The 27866-nt window shown below is 46.3% G+C and overlaps 2 protein-coding genes and 1 long non-coding RNA gene across 6 annotated transcripts; 1 reads left to right on the top strand and 2 right to left on the bottom strand.

The window, feature by feature from the left end:
- Positions 1-9527: 9527 nt before the first annotated feature.
- On the bottom strand, positions 9528-12956 carry CFAP97D1 (CFAP97 domain containing 1). 3 transcript variants are annotated; one of them, XM_081577322.1, is made up of 6 exons: positions 12805-12956; positions 12186-12256; positions 11808-11926; positions 10722-10845; positions 10159-10215; positions 9528-9651 (listed from the first exon to the last, which is right to left on the bottom strand). In XM_081577322.1, exons 1-5 carry the CDS (start codon positions 12926-12928, stop codon positions 10159-10161), a joined length of 495 nt encoding a protein of 164 aa, XP_081433448.1. In that variant the 5' UTR covers positions 12929-12956; the 3' UTR covers positions 9528-9651. The 3 variants fall into 3 exon arrangements, with proteins under 3 accessions (XP_081433448.1, XP_081433450.1, XP_081433451.1); XM_081577324.1 differs by having other exon boundaries at positions 10718-10845; XM_081577325.1 differs by lacking the exon at positions 10722-10845.
- A 76-nt stretch (positions 12957-13032) lies between these two features.
- DUSP3 (dual specificity phosphatase 3) lies at positions 13033-27749 on the top strand. Of its 2 annotated transcripts, XR_014078914.1 has the most exons (7): positions 13033-13193; positions 13390-13436; positions 14479-14618; positions 17757-17983; positions 24059-24578; positions 24751-26426; positions 27117-27749. XR_014078914.1 is itself a non-coding variant. In XM_081577321.1 (5 exons), exons 1-5 carry the CDS (start codon positions 13124-13126, stop codon positions 24262-24264), a joined length of 690 nt encoding a protein of 229 aa, XP_081433447.1. In that variant the 5' UTR covers positions 13033-13123; the 3' UTR covers positions 24265-27749. The 2 variants fall into 2 exon arrangements, 1 of the variants encoding a protein (XP_081433447.1); XM_081577321.1 differs by having other exon boundaries at positions 24059-27749.
- On the bottom strand, positions 22221-24119 carry LOC145541280 (uncharacterized). The gene is made up of 2 exons (XR_014078915.1): positions 24039-24119; positions 22221-22671 (listed from the first exon to the last, which is right to left on the bottom strand). It is a non-coding gene; the product is annotated as an uncharacterized LOC145541280 (long non-coding RNA).
- Positions 27750-27866: the final 117 nt, after the last annotated feature.

The raw sequence follows: 27866 nt of genomic DNA on the forward strand, positions 1-27866 counted from the left end.
CAGATGCACCAAGCCTATGATGTAGTGTTCTTTTTCTTTTTGGCCACACAGCATGGCTTGTGGGATCTTAGTCCCCCAACCAGGGATTGAACCAGTACTGTTGGCAGTGAGAGTCCTAACCACTGGACTGCCAGGGAATTCCTTGATGTAGGATTCTTATCACCCCTATTATACGAATGAGAAAAACAAGGCTAAGAAAGTTTAAATAATGTGTTCAAGTTCACACAGCTTTAAAAAATGCCAAAGCCATAATATTAGAGTCCAACTCTAATACCAGCGATGCTCATTAATCACTATACTGCCTCACTTTTGTGGCCCCATAACTGAGTCTGCCTGTTAAGCCATTGACTTAGAAGTGAGGAATGTGCTCTCAGCTAGAATTTACAATAATATGCAGTATGGCTGCAACTTCTAAGACTTGAAAGACGCTGCTTACAGCTCTTGAAAGAGCTCTTCCTCATGAGAAAAAAAGAAGGCGAGGTAAAGTGCGAAGCACCAGGGAGAAGATCTGCTGCCTGTTTAGAAATTTCCATTTTGCCTTCTTACACAAGGATAACTTTTCCACTTTCTATTGAGTTGGCCAAAATGTTGGTTCAGATTTTTCCATTACAATGTTGCAGAAAAACCCAAACCAACTTTTTGGTCAACCCACATAGCTCATGAACCTGGTAGGTCCACGGAACAGGATCACATTCTTCAGACCTTTCTAGCAAAAGGATGAGGACTTCTTTGCATTTACAAAGTACTGGATTCTTACCAAGTTAAATTAGTCTTAGCTGTTCCACATAGAACCAGGTGGGGAAGGCAGCTGCTCTTTGAAGCTGAGTGGCACATACCAAGTTGTGTATATTATACAGGAGAAAGAAAAAAGTGAATGTGTTAGTTGCTTAGTTATGTCCGACTCTTTGTGACCCCACGGACTGCAGCCCACCAGGCTCTTCTGTCCATGGAATTCTCCAGGCAAGAATACTGGAGTGGGTAGCCATTCCCTTCTCCAGGGAATCTTCTGATCCAAGGATCAGACTTGAGTCTCCCACATCGCAGGCAGATTCTTTACCTCTGAGCCACCAGGGAAGCCCCATTATACAGGAGGGAAGGGTTAAAATCAGCCCTCAGGCAAAAAAACATGTAAATCAAAATTCCTCTTGAAAAGTCCTCTAGGGTGTCCTCTAGGGTGGCCCCTTGGTGGAGATCCTAACCAACTCTTAGCAAGGCCCAGCTGGGTGGTTTCTCCCCCACTGTAGGAGCACAATGGTTGAATAACAGATGTGCTTTTTTTAAAAAATGTCAACAACTTAGCATTTTGTTATTTTTAATATTTTCTTAATGATTGTCAGATGACTATTTCATCTCTTCATCTTTCTCTTCATGTGTATTGTGAAGCAAGGCATTAAAATGTGATGCCTGCTTTTGTTTCCTGTCTAAGCAACCCCTCACCCTGAAGGCAAACTGTGTTGACAGCTGTTTGCCTGCTACAAAATCTGTGAGAGTAGAATGGATAGGGCCCCAGAGACAGGTCATTTGTAAAGTGTTTTTGCTGTTCGTAAAAATAAAAGTCTTGTTTTTTTTTAAAAAAAAAAACACAAACCTGTTTACAAATATATATTGGTGGACTATATATAAATTCAGTTCCTACTCCATTCTAGCCAATAGCACATACATTCCAAGTCTCTGGGAAAAATTTTTGCATGTTTGTCTTTCTGGGTCTCACACCAAGAAGTCTACTTATTTTATACCTCTCAGGATGTCCCTTTTCTCCCACTTGGGCCCTCAATAGCTGGTAAGGTCTCTGCTTGTGTCTCCAACCAGAGAGAATATGGTGAGCTCTGGAGGGCTTTTTTCTAGGTCAAGGATGTTAGAGGGGTAGGGCCAATAAGCTGCCACCACCCACTCTTACACCCACAGCAGACATCACTAATTGATCACAGCACTATCTTGCCAAGTGTAGATACTGCTTTTGGATATTTCAGGATATAGTGCTGCTGCTGCTAAGTCACTTCAGTCATGCCTGACTCTGTGTGACCCCATAGACAGCAGCCCACCAGGCTCCCCCGTCCCTGGGATTCTCCAGGCAAGAACACTGGAGTGGGTTGCCATCTCCTTCTCCAATGCATGAAAATGAAAAAGTGAAAGTGAAGTTCCTCAGTCGTGTCCGACCCTTAGCGACCCCATGGACTGCAGCCTACCAGGCTCCTCCGTCCATGGGATTTTCCAGGCAAGAGTACTGGAGTGGGGTGCCATTGCCTTCTCCATTCAGGATATAGTATCTGGTCTCAATTGAGCAGAACTGGCAAGTGAATTAATCTTGTTTGCCATCCTTGATGCAGCAATTTTAACCTTCTCTGTCATCCACTCCACTCCCTGCAGGAAGTGGATTTTTAAAAATTACAACCATCTGTCCTTCACAGACAATGCTTAGCTATGTTAAACACTGGCCAACTGTGCTTTTACCATTGAATACATACATGCTTTAAGACATGTGACTCATCACAGTTTTATATCCACTTACCCAGTGTTACACCATTTATGCCACCAATCACAGGATCACGTGCCAAAAAAAAAAAAAAGCATTTGTTGACTTTTTTATTAACTACTGACTAGCATATGCACAAAGCCCTCTTGAATCATATAGTTTAGAAACAATAAGCAGCATTTCTCTATCTGGTGGAGTCAATATGAATCTATTTTTTTTTTCCTATCCTCTGAATACAGTCTCAAACCATTGCTTCCTTTAAAAGTCAGGCTTACGGTTTCAGAGCAAGATGATGTAGAATCATTTTTTCCCTCCTCCTCAACTCTAAATCTGGCTTCCCTGGTAGCTCAGTTGGTAAAGAATCCATCTGCAATGCAGGAGACCGTGGTTCGATTCCTGGGTTGGGAAGATCTGCTGAAGAAGGGATAGGCTACCCACTCCAGTATTCTTCAGCTTCCCTGTGACTCAGCTGGTAAAGAATCTGCCTGCAGTGTGGGAGCTGCTGCTGCTCCTGCTAAGTCGCTTCAGTCGTGTCCGACTCTGTGCGACCCCATAGACGGCAGCCCACCAGGCTCCGCTATACCTGGGATTCTCCAGGCAAGAACACTGGAGTGGGTTGCCATTTCCTTCTCCAGTGTAGGAAAGTGAAAAGTGAAAGTGAAGTCGCTCAGTCATGTCCGACTCTTCCCGACCCCATGGACTGCAGCCTACAAGGCTCCTCCGTCCATGGGATTTCCCAGGCAAGAGTACTGGAGTGGGGTGCCATTGCCTTCTCCAGCAGTGTGGGAGACCTGGGTTCAATTCCTGGGTTGGGAAGATCCCCTGGAGAAGGGAATGGCTATCCACTCTAGTATTCAAGCCTGGAGAATTCCATGGACTGTATAGTCCGTGGGGTCGCAAAGAGTTGGACATGACTGAGTTACTTTCACTTTCAACTCTAAATGGCTTCCCAGGTGGTACAGTGGTAAAGAACCCACTTGCCAAGGCAGGAGACACAAGAGATGTGGGTCTGATCCGTGGGTTGGGAAGATCCCTTGGAGGAGGAAATGGCAACCCACTCCAGCATTCTTGCCTGGAAAATTCCAAGGACAGAGGAGCCTGGCGTGCTACGTTGCATGGGGTAGCAAAAAGTTGGACACTACTGAGCACACACATGTGTGTACACACCACCACCACAACTCCAAATACAACTTAAAACCTTAGGAATTTATTAAAAAGACAATGATTAAAGGACTCTGAAAGATGGAAAGAAAATGGGTTGAGTAGGGAAACTCAGGATTTGAGGAACGACAATGTGGTGACTTTCCTGGGCTTTCTTTTCATCTCCCACACCCAACTGAGATACGGAAAGGCCTACAACCCAGAACCACCAATAGACAGAGACAGGGAAGGAAAAAGAATGAAAGAAACAGAGGAAGAAAGGAAGAGAAAGAAGGGGGTAGTGAGGCAGGAAGAAAGAAAGAAAAGTTTGCTTTTTCTGCCAAAGGACAGGAAAGGGGAAGGAAGCCTGGAAGAGACCTACCAGGGAGCCCCAACCCTAGCTCCACACCAGGGTACCAGCAGGTGGCCCAGTTCATTCATAGCAGGAGTGAAGCCTTATGTCTCCCTGCCTTCCACCCAGTGACAAAAGGAGACCCAGGCCCAGCAGTGTCTGCCCACCCCTCTGCAGAAGGTAGCCCAGCGACACTGTACAGCCCAGGGAAGCATGTTCCCACACTGCAGAAGACACCAGAAGGGACTGAGTGGGAGTCCTGGCAGTACCCAAAGAATAAGCAGACGAGAATAGTATTGCAAAGGCTCAGAAAACCATACTTCATTGAAAATAAGACACATAAAAGAAGCAGAAATTTATACCAACACCTAAACTGGACTCTATCTGCTATAATAGACGATTTAAATAGGATTAAGAGACCCCTAAGATAATCACCCAAATATCCAGGATACAAGAGAGAAATGTGATGAGATATTACTCTACATAACACAAACCAAGAAAACCCCAATCTAAATAAGGAAAAAAAATCAACCAATACCAGTATGATATGATTCAGATGTTGGAATTTATCTAATAAGAATTTAGAGCAATTGTAATAAAAATGCTTTAACAATCAATAACAAATCCTCTCTAGAAAAAATTTTAAAAACAGAAAATCTTACAAAGAAATAGAAGTTATGAAAAATAACTATATGGAAATGATATAAGCATAAACTTATTGAAAACTCAGATAGTAGACTCAGTAGTAGAGTGGAAGCGACAGAAGATCAAATCAGGGTACTTGAGGACAGATCAATAAAATTTATGCAATGTGAACAAATAACTGGAAAAAAGCCTTACAGACAAAAGAGTTAACACTTGTATCATCAGAGTCCCATAAGGAGAGGAGAAAGTGTGCCAGAAAGTACTCAAAGAAATAATAGCCAAAAATTCCCCCAGTTTGGTGAAAGATATAAATCTACAGATTCAAGAAGCTGATAAGCTCAAAATAGGATAAGCCCAAAGAAATCCATACCAAGATACATCATAATTAATCTCCTGAAAACTAAAGACTAAAAAAAAACCCCAAAACCAAAAACTTAAGAACAGGGAGAAACAACGGGAAGGAACACCAACGCAAATTCTATTTTAATATTACTTTAAAGGAAACTGTACAGGCCCGAAAAAGTGACATGACATTTATCAAGTGCTGACAGCAAAGACTCTCACCCTTGAATTCTAAATGTGATGAAACTATCCCTCAGGAATGAAGAGGAAATAAAGACATTCTCCAGTAAAGGGAAACTAACAGAATTTCTTGAGACCAACCCTTAAAGAATGACTAACAAAATGGCAGAAGGCTGGGACATTCAGAAAAGAAAAAAACAACTGAATATGTAAAACTAGAAGTAAATAGGTTATTCTTCACCTCTTGAGTTTCTTTATCCATATTTTCTGGATAACAAAAGTTATGTCACCATCTGATGCAGTGTTCAGTGTGTATAGAGGAAATACATAAGATAATTATATTCTAAAAGAGAGGAAGATATTGGCAGAGTGGATTAAAAAAAAACATGACCTGAACTTCCTTGGTGGTGCAATGGATAAGAATGCACCTGCCAATGAAGGGGACGCAGGTTCAATCCCTGGCCCAGGAAGATGCTGTGGAGCAACTCAACTACTGAAGTGCCATGCCTAGAGCCTGGGACCCACAACAAGAGAAGACACCACAATGAGAAGCCCTTGCACCACAAAAATGAGTAGCCCCTGCTCTAGAGAAAGCAACGAGAGAAAACCTGCACAAAGCAACGAAGACCCAGAGCAGCCAAAAATAAATAAATTTTTTAAAAAATGACCCAACTATATGTCATCTACAAGTATACATAAGTAGTAGGAAAGGATGGAAACATATATTATGCAAACAGTTTTTTTAAAAGCATAATTTAAAAAGGCTATATTATTATCAGATAGACTTCAGAGAAAGAAAATTACTAGGGACAAAGAAGGACATTATATGATGGTAAAAGGATCACTCCACTCCACCAAGTAGAGCAATCCTAAATGCGTATACAACAAACACCAGAGCTTTAAAATACATGAAGCAAAAACTGGTAGAGCTAAGGACTTCCCTGGTGGTCCAGTGGTTAAGAACCCACCTTCCAATGCAGGGGACGTGGGTTCAATCCCTGGTCAGAGAACTAAGATCCCACAAGCTGCGGGGCAACTCAGCCCACGCACTGCAGCAAGAGAAACCCAAGCACCTCAACAAGAGAACCCCTCGCACACCACAAAAAAAAAGCCCACATGCGCCACAGTTAAGACTCAGTGCAGCCAAAAAGAAGAAAGAAAAACCTGATAGAGCTAAATGAAGAAATAGACAACTCTACAGATAGAATTTGGGGGTTCAATACTCTACTCTCAGCAACTGATAGAATTAGAACAGAAAGTTATCCAGGGCAGAAAAGAACTGAACACCATCAAATAAGAGGATCTACTTGACATTTATAAAACACTCCCCTCAATGGCAGCATGATATACATTCTTTTCAAATGCCCATGAAATATCCACCTAGGTAGGCCATATTTACAAGTTTAAAAGAATTGGAACTATAGGGTATGTCCTCTGACCATAATGGACTCAAATTCAGTCACAGAAAGACAGTAGGAAAATCTCCAAATCATTTGAAAGAATACCTGATATAACCTTAACAGTTCATGGAAACTTCCTAGAGAATGGACCACTCTCTTGTATAAATAATGTATAGGTGTTGTCCAGATAAAGACATAGAACTATGGATTTTCTGGCTAGAGGGGAAAACAGATGAATGGGATGAGAAGAAAACATGTTTTCTGTTCGTTGAAAAAGGCAAGGAATGATGAGATGTAAGGTTGCAGGCATTTGTCATTTTTGTGAAATTCTAGTATCTGAACCTTATTGTAACTAGGGGAAAATTTCCTATTCTGGTGAGAATGAGAAGCAGAACCCATGTTCCAACCTCCCTTGCAGATAAGGAATGGGTACATATGATCTAAGTTACACCAGTCAGATACACCTTCACTGACTTGGAGTTGAGAGCTAGTGACACAAAGACTTCAGATCAAGGAAAACTTAGCAGGTCAGGAAGATCCAGTTCCATTCCAGGTAGAACAGGGGCAACTGTGTGAGCTACAGCACCACAGACCAATTCTACAGCAAGACTTGGGGCATTGTTCCTTGAATGTGCCACTTGAAGCTGGGTCCTGCAGTTTTCTAGCAAATACTGTTAGTTATTTCATTCAATAAATTATATATTTTTTCACTAAAATCAGACAAAGTCAATTTACGTTGCTTGAAATAAAAATTCCTGTTGATAGAGGCTTCTAAGACAGAAGGAACAAGATCGTGGGGGGCCCATATTGTGTATGCCGTATTGAAACGTGTGGCTCATTCTGGGAGGAATGGCAAATCATTGAAAGTGTAAAGTTAGAAAGTGATATGGGCGTATTTTTCCATTAATAATACCAGTTGTAAAGCACAAGTGCCTGAAATGGGCAGTAGTACCTTCAAAGACTGAGAGGACGGGTAGATTTAAAATATGCAGGGAGGAGGAAGGGATGAAAGAGAGGGAGTAAAGGATGACTGCCAGGCTTCTCACCAGGATGTCTAGAAGAACGGCTCCTCAAAATGAGATGAACTGGAATCAGTTTAAAATTGAATTTGTATTTGCACACACTTTTTTTCTTTAAACTTTTTATTTTGAGGTAATTATACATTGACATGTGTGAAAGAAACAATACAGAGAGATCCTGTGTACTGTTTACTCAGTTCCCCCAGGTGGTAGCACTTGGCAAAACTACACACAGTATCACAGCCAGGAGATGGGCATGACAGAGTCAAGATACAGAACAAGTTCATCATTGATGAATTGAATGGCATCAAAATTTAAATGCTTTACACTGTGAAAGATGAAAAGACAAATTACACAGAAAATATTTTGCAGATCACATATCCAACACCAAGGACTTGGGTGTAGAATGTGTAAAGAAATCTCAAAATTCAATATTAAAGAGAGCAATCCAATTAGAAAATGGGCAAATGTACCAATATTTCACCAAAGAGCACATGCAGATAGCAAATAAACATATGAAAGATGTTCAACTTCATTAATTATTAGAAAAATGAAAGTTAAAACCATATGAGATGTTACTGCACATGTTATAATGCCCAAAACTAAAAATGGTGATAACATCAAATGCTGATGAGGATATGAAAAAACTGGCTTACTCATTACTGGTGGGAATATAAATGGTATAACCACTCTGAAAATAGTTTTGTAATTTCTCTTAAAATGGACTTATCATATAATCCCATAAGTACACTCTTGGGCATTTATCCCAGAGAAATCAAACTTATTTTCATGCAGAAACTTGTGCATAATAGTGGGTAGCAGCTTTATTCATAATGGTCAAAAAACTAGAAATTACCCAAATATCCTGCAATGGGTAAATGGCTAAATAAACTGTGGTACATTCATCCCATGGAATATCACTCAGCGATAAAAGGAATGAACTATCAACACATGCAACCTGGATGAACCTCAGGGAAATTATATGGTGTGGAAAAAACAATCTGAAAAGAATGATTACATACTGCATGATTCCATTTATGTAACACTCATGAAACATCATAATTATAGAGATGGAAAACAGATTAGTAATTGCCAGGGTTTAGGGCTGGGAGGAAGAGGCTGGCTGTGGCCAAAAGGGGTGGTACAGTATTTTCAATAATGGTACAGTTAACTGTCTTGAATGTGTTTGTATTAATACAAAACCACACATATGATAAAAACAGCATGGAGTTATACACACACATACAAATGAGTGCATGTATAAGTGGTGAAATTTGTATATGCTCTATAGATTGTACCAATGTCAACTTCCTGGAGAGACACCGTACTATATTTAGATAAGATGTTAACATCTTATCTTCCCCCATCTTATTGGGGGAAGCTGGGTGAAGGGCGCAGGAGGCCTCACCATACATTTATTTGTAACTTCCTGTAAATCTAATTATTTTAAAATAAAACATTTATTTCTGATAAGAACATATAAGATCTCCTCTCCTTCAAAATAAAATGTTTAAAAAGCCTCAAAACCAGCATGACCAATCCCAGAAGCCATGCAACATTGTCTTGTCATGTGTTTTGAGATATTTTTGACATTTTCAATCTTGCTTCTCCCTACAAATGAACGGAGTCCATGAAAATCTCACTGAAGCATTCTTTTCCAATCCTGGGTATTTACAGAGAAACTAATGGTGTTTTTTCTCTGTGTTGTCTGAACTTTAATTTCCTCATGTGCTTTTTGTTTTCCATTTCCACAGAACTGAGCTTGTGGCTGAATCATCTCACCCAACGTATTCTTCCCGCTTGGGGTGGTGGTAATGGTGTATGCTTTAAAAAGCTGTCACTTTCTCTCTCTCATTAAGATTTTTCATAGCCCCCAATAAAAGTGCTTGTTGGATCTTTCCTTCTGCCTGCCCCATTCTGTCTCCATTTGGGGATGGAACTTAATGCCTTTGGGTATTTTACATGTAACTTACTCATTTTATGTTCCAAGCTTTATTGTAGCAGCCTAAGATTGAGCATTCAGCCACTTAGGAGTGCCTTGAAATCTTAAGCAGCTAAGAAATCCTAGGGCCTTCTCTTGTCTTTTCCATGGTGAGTAACCTTGCATTCAAGGAGAGGAAAGGGAGAGAAATGGAGAGCCATCAATTATACAGAACTATTCTTCGAAAAGCCAGAGTGTCCATTTATCCTTCTCCCTAGGGGCAGTGGCAGGGCAGGGGAACTTAGTCATTACTAATAATATGAAATAATACAAAATGCCAACACAATAATACTTTTCAACAGTGACAGAGACCCGTAATGTAACTTCAGCATAATATTAAAGCCATGAGACCCCCTGTTTATGTCTTACTGAAACAAATCACTTCCCCTTAGACTCACATAAAGCCTCAAAGCTGGTGACAAAAGGCAGTCATTTTCTACTTATAACGAGAGAGGAAACAAAGACGGAAGTCTAGTCCCTGAAAGGATGGCCAATCAATATTACAGAAGAGCAAAATTCACCCCTTGGTTGGGCCCCTCGTTCTCCCATCTACATGGGTTTTAGGGCTTTGGCATCAATTGTGATTACCATGTTCTCTGATAAAGAGAAGCCATGTGAAGACATACCTATTCATCTCGGGAGAGAAGATATCTGGTTGTATTTCTGATATAGCGCCTTGAATTCTTGAAGGAAAAAAAAATCAGAAAGATTTATGTCAATGCCCAGGTGCTGGTGTGAAAGTTGAAGTTCTAAATGCTATGGGGCTTAGAAAAGGCTTACAGACCAAAGCCAGAGAGTGGAAGTTTATAAAAACACTGAAGATGGCTTTTTTCCTCCTCTTGCAGGATTGTCCCTACATGAAACAAATCAACTACATACTGAATTGTATACCCTTCATCTTCTTTGCTTGCTCATTCAACCTAAATGAATTAAGGGATGATGGAAGATGTTACCAGATATTTTCTGAAGCTGTCACATAATGGCTTTGCTACCAAGGAGATGTCCTTAGCTGTGAAAGGTTTGCTCCTGTTGTTAGCTTTGTAGGCTCTGGGCAGTTTTTCTTTTACAGATTGTTACATTCCTCATGATTTTGTCCTTCAACAATTAGGGGTCTCTCCTGAGATTGACTCTCCTCTGAACACAGCCAGATTCTGTGAGTGAATAAAACTATCACAGAGTACCCACGTGCCTGCCAATCTAACTCCGACGACTTGCGGTCATAGTGTGGTTTGCGATCACCAAGCCTCTTCAGAATGCCCTGGTTTTCCACAGTGATTCTCACTAGCTCCCGGTTCCTTGTTTCTCTGTTTAAGCTGGGACAAACAACAACAACAACAAATCCTAAGATAGGTGAAGAATAAAATTCTCCTTCCAGATGGGAGTGGGGAAGATGAAGTTATTATGTCAGAAATTCCAGGCTGCCTGAGTGCAGGGAGCCTGCTGTTCCACGGAGCCCTGAGAACCTGTTGAACCAGACCACATTCTGGGAAACGTGCAAAGCTTTTTTAGGTTAAGACCAGTGGTTCTCAGCCCTGCAGCCTACTAGAAGATTCTACTTTATTGGTCTGGGATGGAGCTTGGGGATTAGCATTTTGCAATAGCTCCCCAAGCATTATTATATGAAACCAGGATTGAGAATCTCTGGTTTAGGTGATGAAGATCTTGTCTACCCAGAAATCACAAATAGCTGGTAATAGTTTTGGTTCACCTTACTCCCCTCAGCTTTCAACTCAGTTTTAGATACACAAGGATCAGGAAAGACATCTTGACACTCTACCCTACACACTGACACACAGAGATACACAAACACTCATCTTTCCTTGTATACACTCTTTTTGTAGCCCTGGTCATACTGCATAATTATTTGCATAAATGTCCCCTCTCTCTGACCTTGTGTTTTTTGAGGTTAGGAAATATACATCTCATTTCACCTCTGTGTTCCTGGTGCTGAGCACATAGTAGTTGCTCAGCAAATATTTGCAGAAACAATTTTAAGAATGCTATATTAAAATCCCAGTTATCATCACCATTTTACAAAAGTACTTTCCTGTGACAAACTCTAAATAGGACTCCAAAGAGTCTCTTAGAGAATAAAAGTTAGCTCTTTAACGTTAGAGAAAGGTTGTTGTTTGGGGTGGTTTTCTTTCTCCTTAACATGGTCTCTTTGGTTATCCCTCAGGATAACTTTCCTTAAGTATGCCTCTAGTACTAAAACCCAACAAGGGGGAAGTCAGTTTTGACTTGCGGAAAATGAAATGAAGAGAAATAATACTACCTCTTGGAAAAATATTCGTTCCAGCAATCCACCTTGGCGGGGCCTCGGTGGGCATTGGCGATTTTTTGACACAGTTGCTTGTTTTCGTATTCGATTTTGTCGATTCTCTTTTGTTCACCCTGGTGAGAAACCCCACCCCACCATGGTGACATCATCGCTACATGATGCTTCCTCTCACAATGCTTGAGCATCCCCCTTCTGTGCAATTATGGGAAAGGGGCAAACTGGGGGCTACAGTGGAGACTGGGAGCAGGGCTGAGGAATCCAGGGGTGGTGTATGGGGAGGAGGGGAAAGTGGTGGGTATTTAGAAGGCTCTGGGAAACTGTACCTCTTTGGGACATAGACAAGGTACATCTGCAGATGGCAAGAACAAATACCTGCAGTTTGCTCAATTTTAAAATGTGATGTGTGTGCGCTGCTGGAGGTTTGGTATCAACAGTAGGCTTCACTGGAGAGGAAGGAAAGAGAGCAATGTTATGTCACAAGTATCCTCTTAGTAGCCTTAGAGACTCTGCTCACATTCTACACGATGACACTGATTAAAACATTACAAGTTTGAATTCTGAACCAATTCAGTTCAGGGATCTTGGTTTAGTTGACTTTCCCAAACTGACATCTTTTGAAGAGTTTTGAGCAGACATGAAAACATGATGAGGGCTGAGAAAAATAAAATTTACAAACATAAATGTTCCTTGAAGCTAATGAAAGAACCTTTCTCCCACCCTTTCCCAATATGACTAGCCTGGCTACTGAATGCTGCAGTCTCAGCCTCTGTCTAGCTTTTTGACTTTAAAGAGCTTAAATAAGTGTTTCCATCAAAGGAACTCCCTGGTGGAAGATAAATTTTGTCACTGACGCTAATGCCCTCTTGACCAGACTCAGCAGATGAGGCCATATCATTGCAAAGCTGTGTACTGCTCTGGTTTACCATCAATATCTCTAAGGTGAGCCCTTTCAGAATCCTAGTCAGTGTCCAATTTAAATTGCTCCACATACCTATTTGTATTCTATTCTTATGAAATGCGTAGTGGCCAAAGTCCAGCTTCTTCCTGAAGGATGTGCTCTGTCTATGATTAGAGACAATTACAGGGTAGGCCAGATAATCCAGGGAATTGTTCATCTTCTCTTCCTAGTCTCATTTCAGAAATGAGGCACCCAGGCTCCTCTGTGAGGTACTTAGCGGTCCATGATGGGTTGTCATAGCTACCCAGTTATGACATCAGTGACAGGTCCCCGGGGAAGAAAGAGGAGCAGTGCAGCATGCCTGGCTGTCCCTGGGCTTCTCTTTTGAAAGTTAACCTAGGTCCAAGTCAAGATGAGGACTGAGGCTCAGAAGATTTCCCACCTGCCTGGAATGCAGGTGCCACCAACAGCAGCAGGAAAAAGTGTGTTGTTTGGGAAAGGGTGGGAAGGCATGTGGTGGGGGTGGGAGGTTGGAGAAAACCAGCCTTGGTTATACACCTCTGGCTGTAAGTTTAGTCTCCACTGCAATGGTTTCCCTGAAGGTGTGAGACTACAGCTGTTGGAGATATCAATACAAGATCCTTAATGATAATTTGATTCAATTTCTTCATTTTGCAGATGAGGAAACTGAAGTCCAGAGCAACAACCAAACTGCTCTAGAGAAAGTTAGTGGCAGAACTGGGCTCGGGATATGGGTTTCCTAAATTCCCAGCACCACAGTTGCGCTTTGGAGGGTGGGGAGATCTGCCATTTTCATGCCAGTGGAGAAGGATGGTCATTTGCTGGCAGCAGGACCTCAGTAAATGATGAGTTGCTGACATCATGTGGCTTGTAGTGGGCTGGCAGCTGCTCTACGAGGTTGTAGCACCTACTGGGTGCGCTACACGTTTGCTGTTGAAGAGAGGGAGAACACCTACCTAGTGCTCACTATGTAAAGTTGGGCGCTTTCCTGGAATGTTATATTTAATCTTTCAAAAGGCCCTAGGAGTTAGGTGCTTTTATTACCTCCATTTTTTTTTTTTTTTCAACAAACAGGCTCAGAGAGGTTAAGTCACTGCTCAGGGCCAGAATGCCATGCTTGTTTGCATAGAGCCCAAGCTTTAGGCACGATGCCGACTCTCATTGAAGGCTGGAAGAAATGTGCCCCCAGGTTGGGCTTCTCAGCCTTTAACCTTCGTAGGGATCCCCAGCGGGGCTTGTAAAATGCACATCCTCACTCAGCAGGTCTGAGTTGGGGCGGAGATTTTCCATTTCTGACCAGCTCCCGGGTGAAGCCAACGCTGCCGGTCCGCAGCAGGCAGTCAGAGCTCACAATCGGAACCTGGGTGTCCCTGTAATCCTGAGAAAATTAAGCGACACTTGGGTGTATCCCCGGTCAAGAAAAACTTTTATTGCGCCCTGCATTTAGTCGAGTGGACTTACTGCACTTCCATGCCTCAGCGGGGGTTGGGAAGAGGACTCTCCGAAACTCTGGGGTGGTAGCATTTCCGCCAGGGACTCAGGCCCAGAAGTCTTTCCCCGCGTCCGCCGGCGGCCAAGCGGCGCGCATACTTCCCGGAGCTGAGCGCGCCTGGGCGCCCGCGTTTTGCCGCTTCCCGCGCCTTGCGGGCCCGCCTCCGGGGCGGGACGGGGCGGGTCCCGGCTCCGGAGCCCCCGCCCAGCTGACCCGGCCGCTCTCCCCTCGCTCGCGGCTGCCCCGGCGTGCAGGGCCCTGCCGCCGCCATGTCGGGCCCGTTCGAGCTCTCCGTGCAGGATCTCAACGACCTGCTCTCGGATGGCAGCGGCTGCTACAGCCTCCCGAGCCAGCCCTGCAACGAGGTCACCCCCAGGATCTACGTGGGCAACGCGTGAGTCGCCTCTCTCCGGCCCTGAGACGCCCCCCCGGCCCCTCTCTGGGGCGCCCCGCCCACCCGAGGGCTGGGGTGGGGGTGTCGGCGGGCGCGGGTGGGGGGAGCCGGGGCGGGGTCGCTCCTCCGGAAGCCGGGGCCGGGACCGGGGCTGGGCGGGGGCTGGAGTCACCGCCCACCCTCGTGCGTGGGGCGGAGGGGCTGGACCCCGCCGCTTCCCAGCTCTGTCCTTCCCTTCCCTGGTTGGTGGGGACCCGGGGCCGCTCGGGCAGCCGGCGTCCGGCCCGAGGCCTCCACCCTCTAGGTGCTCGGCCTTGGGCGGTGTCGGGGCGACCAGGTTCACTTAACAGGTGGCCCTCTGTCGCCCGACCGGTCTCCGGCCCGCGCGTCATGTGACAGCTGCCTGGTTCTGCAGTGAGGTCACCGCGGAATGTCTGCCTTCGCTGCCATGGCAACGGGCTGACGTCACAATTCGGGCGTGGAATTTTCCCGGCGAGGCAGGCTTAGATCGGAGAATTGACATATCCCAAACTTGGGGGTCCAGAGATCTGGGCCCAGGTTTCCTCGTTCCTCCCGCCTACCTTCCATTTAGGGTTTGATTTACCTAGAATTCTAGAACGACCCAATGATAAAACCCCTGAGGACCTGAGCCATCACTTAGAAAAGGCTGCCGACCTTCTCGCCACCAGGAAATGCATTTATTATTTATCACTTAGGAGTTCTTAGCAAATCGATTTTCTCATAGTCAAGCTACTAGTAAGAATTTCTCAGCAGCGGGAGAGAACTAGTGATAGCCATTCTGAGAGGTGTTGAAATCTCAGCCAAAAGCAAAAAATAGATTCCCATTCCTGTGTAGCCTCCAGAGGGTGCAGGTTGGATTTTCATGAGACCCTGAGGTCTAAGCTCCACGGGCCCAGAGACCGCATGTCTAACCCGGTTCTCTGCTTTTTCTTAGGAAGAAATGGTGGCCCAGAGCAGGTGAGGGCTTGTGAGGTTAGGGTCAATATCTTGTTCATGTCTGTATCCCAGGTCCTGGACTAGGACCTGACGCTTACTTTGCCAAGGACTGCTGCAAAAATGGGGGTCATCACAGAACTAGGGTGTCTGGAAGGCAGGTCCCAGCTTCATGCAGGCCAACCTCGTCCATCTATCACTCATTCACCATATGGAGCCTCACTGGTGTCAGGCACTGAACAAGGTTCATTCACAGTGTGTGTGTTAATTGCTCAGTTGTGTCTGACTCTGCGCAGCTATGGACTGTAGCCCACCAGCCTCCTCTGCCCATGTAATTTCCCAGGCAAGAATGCTGTAGTAGGTAGCCATGCCCTTCCCCAGGGGATCTTCCCAACCCAGGGATCGAACCCTGGTCTCCAGCATTGCAGGCAGATTCTTTACTGTCTGAGCCACCAGACAAGCCATCCTTCAGAGGAGCGATGGTAAAATTGTTGAATGTTGACTTAGTATTGGAGAAGGAAGGTGAATGGCAGTGACTCTTCAGAGTTATTTTAGAGCCTTTTTAATGAGCCACTACTTTACAGTTGCGTGCAGTGTCCTGATAGCTAACAAAGGGTACCAGAATCTCATCCAGAGTCCTCAGTAATTGCCGAGTTCTGAGAATAAGCCCCTCTCCATCCACCCAAGCAGCGAGGGGCCTTGGCACTCTTGGAAACCCTGCTCTCTTGGGCAGTTTGGCTCAGTCAGCTGTCACCACTTCCAAGGTGGAAACCAAAGATGTGAACATCTGGTGGTGGTTAAGGGTGGCACATGCCAATGGCCACTGTAGAAAACACTTAAGCAAATCTGACCTTGACACAGACAGGGGCATGGGGAGTGCTCCGCAGGGAGGATTGACTGAGTACCTATTTCTCCCCCACCCCTTGCAGTCAGGCATGCTTTAGCAAAATCAGGACCCCTGATCAGGGCTCACAGGGCAGAGTGAAACCTGGAGGAGCCCCGTTTTCTGCCTCGTGAGATTTGTGGTTGATGTGGGCATGAGAAGCAGAGTGAGGGGGAAGATAGAGCAGGCCTTGTGTCGGGAGAAAAGAGGCCTCCTCCCAGCCCTGCCATGCAGCAGCCCTTGAGAGCATATGCACATCCTTCGTCTGTCCTGTCGGGCCAGAGTTGAAGCTTCGTCCTTCCTTCCTCCCAGGGCTGATGTGACAGGCAAACAAGATTAGGCAGGAGAAGGCCTTGTGTAAAGTGTAAACTGCTGTTTGAATTGAGATGTTGTTGTGAGATGAAATAAAGCAGCCTTTTGACTATTCAGATCAAATGTTTTGTAACCTCCACTGGCTCCCCAAGTGCTTACTCACCCAGGAAAGCTTCAGAGACGTGGCTAGTGGACTATGGCAGGAAGGATCCCTCTAGGGGTTGGAAGGGGGCTGCTATACTTTATAATCCAAGGAAAAAGGCTGCTGGGCTGTGCTGATTTCATTCTTCACTGATTCACCACATACTCCTTCCGTACCTACTGTGTGTGCCAGGTACCAGGGCACGTGCAGGGCATATGGACATGAAGCAGACATGGTTCCTCCATCAAGGAGCTCACAGCCTGGACATCCAAACAAATAAGCACAATCAAGCATTAGGATAGTGGCCCTGACCACAGTGTCAGGCTCTGTCTATGGAACAGCTCATTTAACACTAACAACAGCCCCAGGAATAGGTACTGTTATCATCCTCATCTTAGAGACAGGGAAACTGAGGCATAGAAAGGTTAAGTGATTTGTTCAAGCTTAATAAGTGACAGGGCTGTCTGGAGTCTGGCTCCATTTTTAGCCTCTTGGTGATATCACCACCACAGTATCGAGAGCACGATGCTGGATGAAGGGGAGATCAGGAAATGCTGCCAAGGGAAGTGAGATATGAGAGGGTACACCTTTATGAAGAAGGTGGAGAAGGGCATTCCAGATAGCGGGAACAGTGTGGGCATTAAAGCCCCCAGGCTATTTGTGGCAGGTAATTGGAGCTGGCTGGAGTGAGGGCAGAGGGTCATAAGCTGAGGATGGAGAAGCCAACAGGGGCCAGAGCACGGAAGGTTCCTTTCTGAGCCAAGAGGCTTAGGGTCTTCTGCATCTTCCTCCCGTGAGGGCTGCCAGGTAGTCAGTTGATCCTCCCCTGCTGCTGTTTCCTGTCCAGGTCTGTGGCTCAGGACATCCCCAAGCTGCAGAAGCTGGGCATCACCCATGTCCTGAATGCGGCTGAGGGCAGGTCCTTCATGCACGTCAACACCAATGCCAACTTCTACAAGGATTCCGGCATCACCTACCTGGGCATCAAAGCCAATGACACACAGGAGTTCAACCTCAGCGCCTACTTTGAAAAGGCAGCAGACTTCATCGACCAGGCTCTGGCTCAGAAGAACGGTAAGGGACCTGCCACCCAGGAGACGGTGGGAGGCAGCTTTTTTTAAAATCAATTTTTATTGGAGTAGAGTTGCTTTACTGGGAGGCAGATTGGACTTGACTTTTTTAGAAAACAAGCACATGACAGGCCTCTTCTTGGAAAACCTGATGGTTTCTGGCTCTTGTGTGAATGGCCGAGAGCTTTGGGTCTCTCTCTGCTCACCTGGTTGCCTGTTAAGTGACCACATGTGACACAAGGTATGGCCGCCTCGGGGCCCTCTTGTTTGCATTGACTTTGGCTGAGGGTTGATTGCCAGCCCTCCTCCCCTATTCAGATAGCTGCAATAAAGAAGATTTATTATTTTCTGTGAAAAGAAATCCCGAGGTGACCAGCTCCAGGGCTGATTGATGCAGTAGCTCTCTGGTGGCTTCAGGACTCTTCTGCCGCCCTCAGTGTTGGGGACTCCCCTGATGGTCCCAAGACGGCTGTGGTAGATCTGGTTACCACCTCCCAACAGGATAAAGTGCAGTGATAGATGAGGCCGCCATCTCTTCCTCACGTTTCTCTCTGTTCTTCTTTTTTTAAAAATATTTACTTCCTTATTTGCCTTCGCTGGGTCATAGTCGCAGTATGTAGGATCTTCAGTCTAATATGTGGGCACATGGGGTCTTTAGTTGTAGCATGTGGGATCTTGTTCCCTGACTAGGGATGGGACCTGGACCCCCTGCTTTGGGAGCACAGAGTCCTAGCCACTGGACCACCAGAGATGCCCCTTCTCTTTTCCTAAGAACAAATAAAACAGTCCCTAGAAACCGCCCAGTGGAGTCCCCCTCACCTCACTGGTGAGAGGTGGGTTACAAGCATTACCTGGCGAGGGGAGGGGAGCAGCCCTGATTGGCTTAGGCTGGGAGTCAGCAAACTTTGGCCCAGTTTTTAAATGCTTCCTGCAGGTCCAAAATATAAGGCAGGACCGAAGCAGAACTGCTGGAGTGCTGGCTGTCAGGTGAGGCATGCCAGAGAGAAATCCTAGAAGGCCAGAGGGCAGACAGCAGCTGAGCAGGCTGGGCCGCTTGCCCTTTCTGCTTTTAGCTTGATTCCCTCAGCAGCTGTCTTTACCTTCCTGCCACTTTCTCCAGCCCCTTTTTTCTTCCCGACGCAAACCTGACTAGGAGGAACGACTCCCACTGAGGCATGATCAGCCCTGTCCCCCGGATTCTAGCCTGTCTCTGCTGCCCTGATGCTACTTATCCCAGCAGCCTCCTTACAGCAATGATTTCCAGCAGACAGAGTTTACTAGCCACTGGTTATCACACAATTGGGGCCCAGGAGGGAGGTTTGATTGCCTGGGATATCTTCAGTCTTTGTCATCAGGTCCTCTGTGGTCCTCCCCAGCCTCGTATGCATCACATGCCTCCTCTCCAGCTATACAGAGCTCCACTGTAGACAAGAATGAGGGGCCCAGTTAAGGGGATGGATTTGGCTCTTCCCGTGTATCCACTGGTCATTCATTCAGGGAACTTAGAGCTCTCTGACGGTTTCCTCTTTCCATGCAACTGGGAACGTACTCGGACTTCGTGTGACCTCCTGCCTTAGCCCACGTGGGTTGGGTCGTTTGTCTGGAAGGATCTCTCTATATCTTCCTGACCTATCCTCTGGCAGACCCTGCCTCATGCTTGAGCTCTGGACATAGTGTCCATTCATCTATGAAGCCTGCCCGCGGTCTGGGTCTATCTACTGTGTCCATTGTCTGTCTCCCTAGCACCTGACATAGATCAGGCATGTAGCAGGTACACTGGAGTACTGAACCAGCGACAGGAAAAAATTCCATGGGTTCTAATGCCCAGTGAAAATACTTATAGGATTGATTGATCAAGTGAGCCAACAGAAATACACTGGCCTCCAACACTGTGCAGGGCTCCAGGGAGCTGGGGGCCCATCACTTTGGGGTGGGGGAATTGGCCAGGGACCCTCAGAGAAGGAAGCAGTCACTTCCAGCTGGGAAGATCAAGGGAGACTTCCTGGAGGAGGTGGTGTGTGAGCAGGGCCTAGAAGGATGGACTTTGACCTCTCCCCTTGCTTATTGGCTCTATGAGTTCTGTGCACGCTGAGTCTTTTCCAGGTTCTAGGTAATGAGGCAGCTGCTCTGCAGAGTGTCCCATTGCCAGGCCGGGAGCACGGAAAGCCCTACTCTGAATACTTTGGGTCCGTTGGCCAGAGAGTGACTGGGCAGGGACATGGAGAACTCCCCATTTCTACCCTGAGAGCATTGGGAAAATAAGGTTATGTTTTGGGGCTAGGGTCATGGGAATAGAAGAGACTGTTTGACTCTGGGTCAGCAGGTTTCCTTCAGAGGAATGCCCATGCAGAGGTGTTGGTGGGGAATCATTCACTCAGCTGATCAGCAAATATTTATTGAACACTTAGTGTATGCTGGGAATTGTAGGGTATTCAGAGTCAGTACCCTATAGTCCTTGCTCTTAAGGAACTCACACTCTGGCAGAGGAGGGTTGGTCTGTGTGTGACCAGCAGAAACAGGGCTGGACTGCTGTAGAAGAGGATGCAGCAGGTACCAGCAGAAGACTTGTAGTGTTGGCTCATATTTATTTATTGAATGTTCATGTCTGCCAGGCACTAGTCTGAGGCTTCTACGTATCTCTTCCCTGAATCTTCGCCATCTTGGGTCATGGGTATATTAGCTCAGAGGAGGAAACTAAAGCACAGTATTCTTAGGTGGGTCATAGGGTGATAACCAGGGTATTGGTCCAGGTTCTCCAGGAAAACAGAACCAATAGAATGAATATACATATATTATTTATTTTAGGGGATTGGCTCATGTGATCATGGGGCTGGCAAATCTGAAATCTGTCGGGCAGGCTGGAAACTGAGGCAGGACTTCTGCAGACAGAATTCCTTCTTCTCCAGGAAGCCTCAGTTTTTTGCTCTTAGGATCTTTAACTGATTGGATGAGGTCCACCCACCTTATCAAGGGTAATCTCCTTTACTTGAAGTCAACTGATGGGAGGTGCTCATTACATCTACAAAATCTCTTGTAGACTAGTGTTTGACCAAGCTTGTCACAGACAAGCCAAGTTGACACATGTAACCATCACAACCAGCAAGCTAAAATTTAAACCCAGATTCCCATGACTTCAAGGATTGGGGTTCTCAGTCCCTATGCTGACAAAGGAAATGGTTGAGCTGGGGTCTTAAGAATGAGTAGGAGTTTGCCAGGTAGCCAAGAGGGAGAGGGTGTTCCAGGTAGGAGGAACAGTATGAGCGAAGGCACAGAGGTGAGAAATAGCCTGGAAAGGTGTTGGGGCTGTGGGTGGTTACCTGGTAGGTAACACTTTGGTGACTAGACTACCCGACTAATGATGACAGGTCACATTTATATTTGAGAAAGCTCCCTCCAGATGTTGTGCAGGTTGGTGGAGGGAAGGCTCAGTTTGGAGGTGAAGGGGCAGAGATGAGAGATGATGAAGACCTGAACTGAGCACTCTGTGTGAGGAGAGGGTAGGAATAAGAGAAGCCAAGGCTTCTTGCTCGAGGGGCCTCCCCACTTTGATAAAAGATTGGGGGAACCTTGCTGATGATGCTCTGGCCTCTCCTGACCATCCCTTCCTTCCTTCATCCAATGCTGGGGATACAACAAGGAGCAAAACAGACAGTCATCCCTGCCCTCGAGGAGCTTACATTTTGGGGGAAGATGACAATAAACAAGTGAAAAAGATGTGTGGCCCGTCAGGGGAAGGGGGTGACTAAAGCAGGGAGAAAGGGGATGACGGGGTATAGAGAGTGGGATTGTGGCTTTAGAAGGTGGGCAGGAAAGACCTTCCTAGGACATGGGAGCAAACACCTGGGAAAAGAGGTGTTGCAGGCAGGCCCCAGTCCATGGGGTCGCAAAGAGTCAGAAACGCCTGAGCAACTAAGACTTTCACTTTTCCCAGGCCAAGGGGCTGGCTGGCTGGATTGGAGGGAGGAGGGGAACGAGGGGGTAATGTCAGAGGCAGGGGGAGGAGGTGGATTTAGTAGTCTCCCTGATGGCTCATACCCTAAAGAAGCTGTCTGCAATGTACACTGGGTCTCCCACATTTGATCCCTGGTTCAGGAAGATCCCCTGGAGGAGGGTATGGCAACCCACTCCACTATTCTTGCCTGGAGAATTCCATGGACAGAGGAGCCTGGCAGGCTGCAGTCCTTGGGGTCGCAAAGAGTGGAACATAGCTGAACTAACACATACATACATTGTTGTGATTCTCTGTTTGTATTTGACACTCATGGTCCTTTTATTTTGAAATGGTTTTGTTGAGGCATTAATCGACATTCCCTAAACTACACATAGTCAAGTTTGGTAAGTTTTGACATATCTATACATCTGTGAAGCCATAAAACTTCACCCAAGATGGTGAGTTTACCCATCACCCCACAGATTTCCTTCGCGTCCCTTTGTGACCTCTCCCTTCTGCTCCTCTCTCTCCTCCATTCCCAAGTAACCGCTGATCTGCTTTCTATCACTAGACATTAGTGTACATTTTGTAGAGTTTCATGTAAATGGAGTTGCACAGTATGTACGCTTTTTCGGTCTGGCCTCTTTCACTCAGCATAATTCTTTTGTTTCTTCCGTGCTGTTGCACGTAGCAGGAATGCCTTTTTAATGCTGAGTAGTGTTCTGTTGGATGGACATTCCACAGTTTGTTTATTCATTTACCTGTTGATAGACATTTGGGTGGTTTTCATATTTTGCTTTTGCTTGAAATAGAAAATTCATGTAGGTTAGTACCCATATCGCAGTGTGTGGATCAGTGCACTGCACACACCCGTGTTTTTGTTGTTCGGTTGATAAGTTGTGTCTGACTCTTTGCGACCCCATGAACAGCATGCCAGACTTCCCTGTCCTTCACTATCAGCCCCCAGATCAAGAAACTAAACCTGACCAGCACCCCAGAACCCCCACATGTTCCTCCCAGTGTCGTATCTCCCACCTCCACACCACTATCCAGACTTCTAACCACATAGCTCAGTTTTGCTGGCCCTTTTTTTTTTTTTCCAGTTTTGTCTTTGGCCACACCTCACAGCATATTGGATCTAGCTCCCTGACCAGGGATTGAACCTGTGCCCCCTGTAGTAGAAGCCCCGTGTCCTAACCACTGGACCACCAGGGAATTCCCCTGACTCTTCTACTCTGTGGGATCATACACATTCTGTTTGTGTGTTTCATCCAGTTTGTATCTGGGAAGTTGTAGACTGTTCAGACTTAGTATTTATCTACTCGTCTGTTGACGGGCCTTTGGGAGTTTCCAGTTTGGGGCTATTGTGACTAGTGCTGCCTATGACATCCTGGTGGGATTCTTTCAGCAGACGTGTGTATACAGTCCTATCTGGCGTGGGTCTGGGATGGAATTGCCAGGCCCTGGGGGATGCATATGGTCAGCTTGAGTACATCCCACCACATGGTTTCCCGAAGCCGTGTGCCAATTTACACCCCCTCCTCCAACCACGGTAGCTCAGCTGGTAAAAAATCCACCCGCAATGCAGGAGACCCTGGTTCAATTCCTGGATTGAGAAGATCTGCTGGAGAAGGGGTAGGCTACCCACCCACTCCAGTATTCTTGGGCTTCCCTGGTGCTCAGCTGGTAAAGAATCTGCCTGGAATGTGGGAGACCTGGGTTTGATCCCTGGGTTGGGAAGATCCCCTGGAGAAGGGAATGGCTACCCACTCCAGTATTCTGGCCTGGAGAATCCCATGAACTATATAGTCCATGGGGTCACAAAGAGTTGGACATGACTGAACGACTATCACTCTCTTTTTCACTTTCCCCAGCCACAGATCAAAGTCCTAGCAAAGAGTCGGACATGACTGAGCAACTATCACTTTCTTTTTCACTTTCCCCAGCCACAGATCAATGTCCTAGCTATGCTCCACATCATGGACAGTGCTTTGTGTGTTTTGTATTTATCTTTTCTGTCTTAGCCATTCTGGTGGGCCCAGGATGGCCTGGCAGTGTAATTTGCATGTGCCTTTCCTGGGAAGAGTTTTGACTGGAGATGAGGTGTGGCAGGCCAGCCCCAGCTCACCGCGTCCCCGTCTCTCACAGGCCGAGTGCTGGTCCACTGCCGTGAGGGTTACAGCCGCTCCCCGACCCTCGTCATCGCGTACCTCATGATGCGTCAGAAGATGGATGTCAAGTCTGCCTTGAGCATCGTCAGGCAGAACCGTGAGATCGGCCCCAACGACGGTTTCCTGGCCCAGCTCTGCCAGCTCAATGACAGACTCGTCAAGGAGGGAAAATTGAAACTCTAGGGCGCCCCCACTGCCTCTTCTCTAGAGGTCAGATGGGGTGGGGGTCCCTGGTTGTGATGTCACAAGCTGCCATGTTTAGGAAACACAGTGTACCCTGCTCCCAGCATTACCAGGCACTTGCCCACACGTCTGTCCCAACACAGCCCTGGGCCGCTTTCCCCCTGGGGAGCATATAAAGCAGCTTGCTGAGGAGGGCGTCCTGCTCCCTGGCGTGTCCTGTGCCTGCAGTTTATGATGTCCTCACCCTGAGGTGGGGGCCCAGACGGGGAAGGCCTGTGACAGGCGTACTTCTCCTGGACGACCCAGGGCAAGAGGTCTGTGGAAGTGTAAGGCCTGAGATGCTCACAGGGACCCCTCCTGACCTCCCCCACCCCCCTCTCCAAACGCCCACCCCTGGGCCCTTTCCTGAGTGGGGCTCTGTAAAGGAACTATGCAAATGAGGGCCCCTCTCCCCTCACTGTGTCTGTCTCCCCCATGTCCTCACAGCCGTCCACGCCCTGCTCACAGAGACACGTCATGAGGTCTGAAGCTGGCTGGGGTCAGTTGTCCGTGGGTGGAAATTCTCATAAAGTAACTGCATTTTGACAATTTCCTTAGGATTAAAGATACCGAAACAAAGAGGCCCTTGTATGGGCAAACACATCGCCCTCCTTGAAGGACTCTCCTAGATCAATAGTTTGAAAAATGTGACTCCTTAGAAGGTTTGAGTTCAGAATCCACCTTTTAGGGATACTCGGCTCTCAGTCCCTTGGTCCGTTAGAAGAGTAGTTCCTTAGGCAGAGTTTTATTTTTCTTTTTTAGAAAACAGGGTGTTGAAGTCCAGCCTATTTAAAAACCCCACCATTTGGAGAATTACAAGGGTTTTGTCCTAAATTATAGTGTTGCCGAGCCCAAGCCACTCGTGCTCACTGCTTTTTGTCTCAGTTGCTATTCCAAGAACAGGAGGAGGAAATTGGCCAATTATAGCACATGTGTTGTGTGTGTGTGTGAGAGCAGCATAGCCAGTGGCTGGACAAACGGGGTTGAACGGGCCCAGGCTCACACCCTGTCTACTCACAGGTAGTTCTTACAGCTCTCTGCTGCCAGAAAATGTCCTGGAGCCTTGGCAGCCAAAATGGCTCAGCCAGGCAGAAAGGAAATATGGCAGAACATCCAAATGGCACCTTTATTGATGGTAGAGCAAAGAAACAAAAAGAAATAGCCTTTGCAAGGACTTTTTAGGATGATGTTGGAAGCCATGAACACTCACACTCAACGTGTGTACACGTTTGTCAGAATAGAGGAGTTTTGTTTTGAACACAGTCTTATTAGCACTTGGCATGATTGTCATCAGGGCAAACGATGCGGTGCCGTCGTCTTCAGGTTCCCTAATGGCAGAAAGGTGGTCCTCAGTTCTGCCCCCTGGCACTTAGCACATAGATGTCTGATAAAAGTTTGTGGAATTAAACTTGTTTTTTCTTTTCTTGAGCACCAAATATATGCAGGGCGTTGTTCTGGTGGGTCTATCAAGCTCCCAGAAGCCTGACTTGGTGGTAGGGTCCCTTGCAAGGATTTGCAAAGGAGTCTTACCTGAAATGAAATATCAGGGACTTTTGTTGAATATTTAAAATTTAGTTTTAAGTTTCAATTCAGGCAGTGGTTCTGACCATGTGGAGGTGGAAAATGTACCTTTTTGAGAATTGACCAGAAGCTTCCAGCTAGGTGGAGGAGAGGCAGGTGTGCCTTGGGGCTTAACACCCAGGGGTTATGATCTCTATCTTGACAGAAGCAGCACCACCCAGCCTGATGTCCCCTTTACTCTGTGACTGCAGCAGCCCCGAACAGACTAGAATCTGTCTTCTTTTTCAGATACCAGGCTGCCCCCATAGACCCACCCAAGTGAAACAGCCTTCTTCCCCACTGTGTCCCTCACAGAGGCCCGATAACGCTTCTACTTCATCTAACTTGATCCTCACAATAACCTTATTAACTTGGTGTCGGGCTCATTCATGTATCGGTACCTTTAAGGAAAGGAACTGGGGTTCAGAGTGATTAGGGGTGGGGTGCTCAGGGCTGCCCAGCTCAAAGGCAGAGCTGAGGTGAAACTTCAGGTTGACTGCTCTCTGAAGCTGAATTCTTCCTCTCCTACTACACTCCTCCTCAAGAAATGAGCCCTCAGGAAGGTAGGTGTGCTGCGCATGCTGTTGACCCAGCTCCCGTGCATGAAGGCCAGTTAGCTTTGTAGCCAGAGGACAACAGTTCAAGCTGTGGTGCCGGGGGAGGGGAGGGGGCCTGCTGCAGGAAAAATAAGAAGTGTGGGTCCCCAGTTGGGTTAGAATGTGTGGCTCTTCTTGGAAACACATAGCATCCCTAAGTCAGAGCTTTCTGCTCCACTTCTGGAAGAGGCTCAGGAGCTGGGGCTGCAGTCCCTCTCCCCATACCCAGGCAGTGGTCCTCACACGGGACAGCCTCAGCTACTTAGGTCTGCTGACAGGACCTCTTGAAGGCCTCTTTGTGGGGACATGTTGGAGAAAAGGCCATGGGGAGAATTACTGCCGTCACTTTGGGGCTACTTTTCTGCTGATAACTTGGGATTTCTTCATAGTCAAGTCCCAGAAACCCTATCTTTCCTTCACGAGATGTGGCTCCTTCTTTGAGTAAAAACAGAATCAACTTCTGTTGTGTAACAGCCAACACATGCCCATCTGGACAGCTTCCCCCTGTGCCACCGGGAAGTGATGGAGTAGGAACTCAGGGTGCCTCAATCCCTTCCTCTGACCTGGTCTCTTTCTTTGACTGGGAGACCCCATCTAGACCAGATGAGAGCACCAAATGGTTTTCTTCTCAGTTCTGAAGCAGTCCATCTTCCACAGGCTGGTCTGTTTCCCTGCCACTCCAAGTTAGCTGGAGAGCAGAAATCACCATCTTTCAAGCAAGGGGACTAAACTTGAAGACCTCTAAGGTCCCTTTTGGCTCTGACACCATCACGTGGTTACAAGAATCCCCATTGACTTGGACCGCCACCTGGAAATTATAGTGTGTAACAATATGATGACCAGCAGGTGGCGCTGTGTTCCACCCATGGTGATGGATGCTTGGGAAAATGTTGGTGCCTTTTGTGTCACAGTGTTAAGATGCTAATGTTTTAATCGAAATAAGCACTGATCTTAAAATATGAAGATGTTAGCTATTCTCGCAGGAAATTTTCTGTCATAAAACCGGCATCAAGAATCACTGAAGAGCTGACAACGATGGTCCTTCCAAGTCAAGATTTTATCCTGATTGGAAAGAGAGGCCATCTCTGGTTGAGAGAACAGATTGGTTGGAAGCTTAACTTACCTGCTGTCAGCTTTTAGGGTAATTTGATTGTGAAAGCATCAATTTTCTGGACAGAAAAGGGAAAGGTATTAAACTGGTTTAAAACAAAATAAGTTTAATGTCTGTCATATCACAAATCAGTGTTAAAACACTAAAACTGTAACCAAAATAAATATATTATGAAGAAATGGTCTTTGTTTGTCCTTCTTATTATAGTTGATTTTCTTTTATACTTTTATGCTTAGCTTTTATGTTTGCTTTTTCTAATGATCATCATTTAAAAATTCACCCTCCTGATCTAGTTA

This window comes from Giraffa tippelskirchi, chromosome 3, assembly GCF_054371585.1.
Source record: "Giraffa tippelskirchi isolate mGirTip1 chromosome 3, T2T-mGirTip1v1.2.pri, whole genome shotgun sequence".
In the NCBI taxonomy this organism is placed as follows: Eukaryota; Metazoa; Chordata; class Mammalia; order Artiodactyla; family Giraffidae; genus Giraffa; species Giraffa tippelskirchi.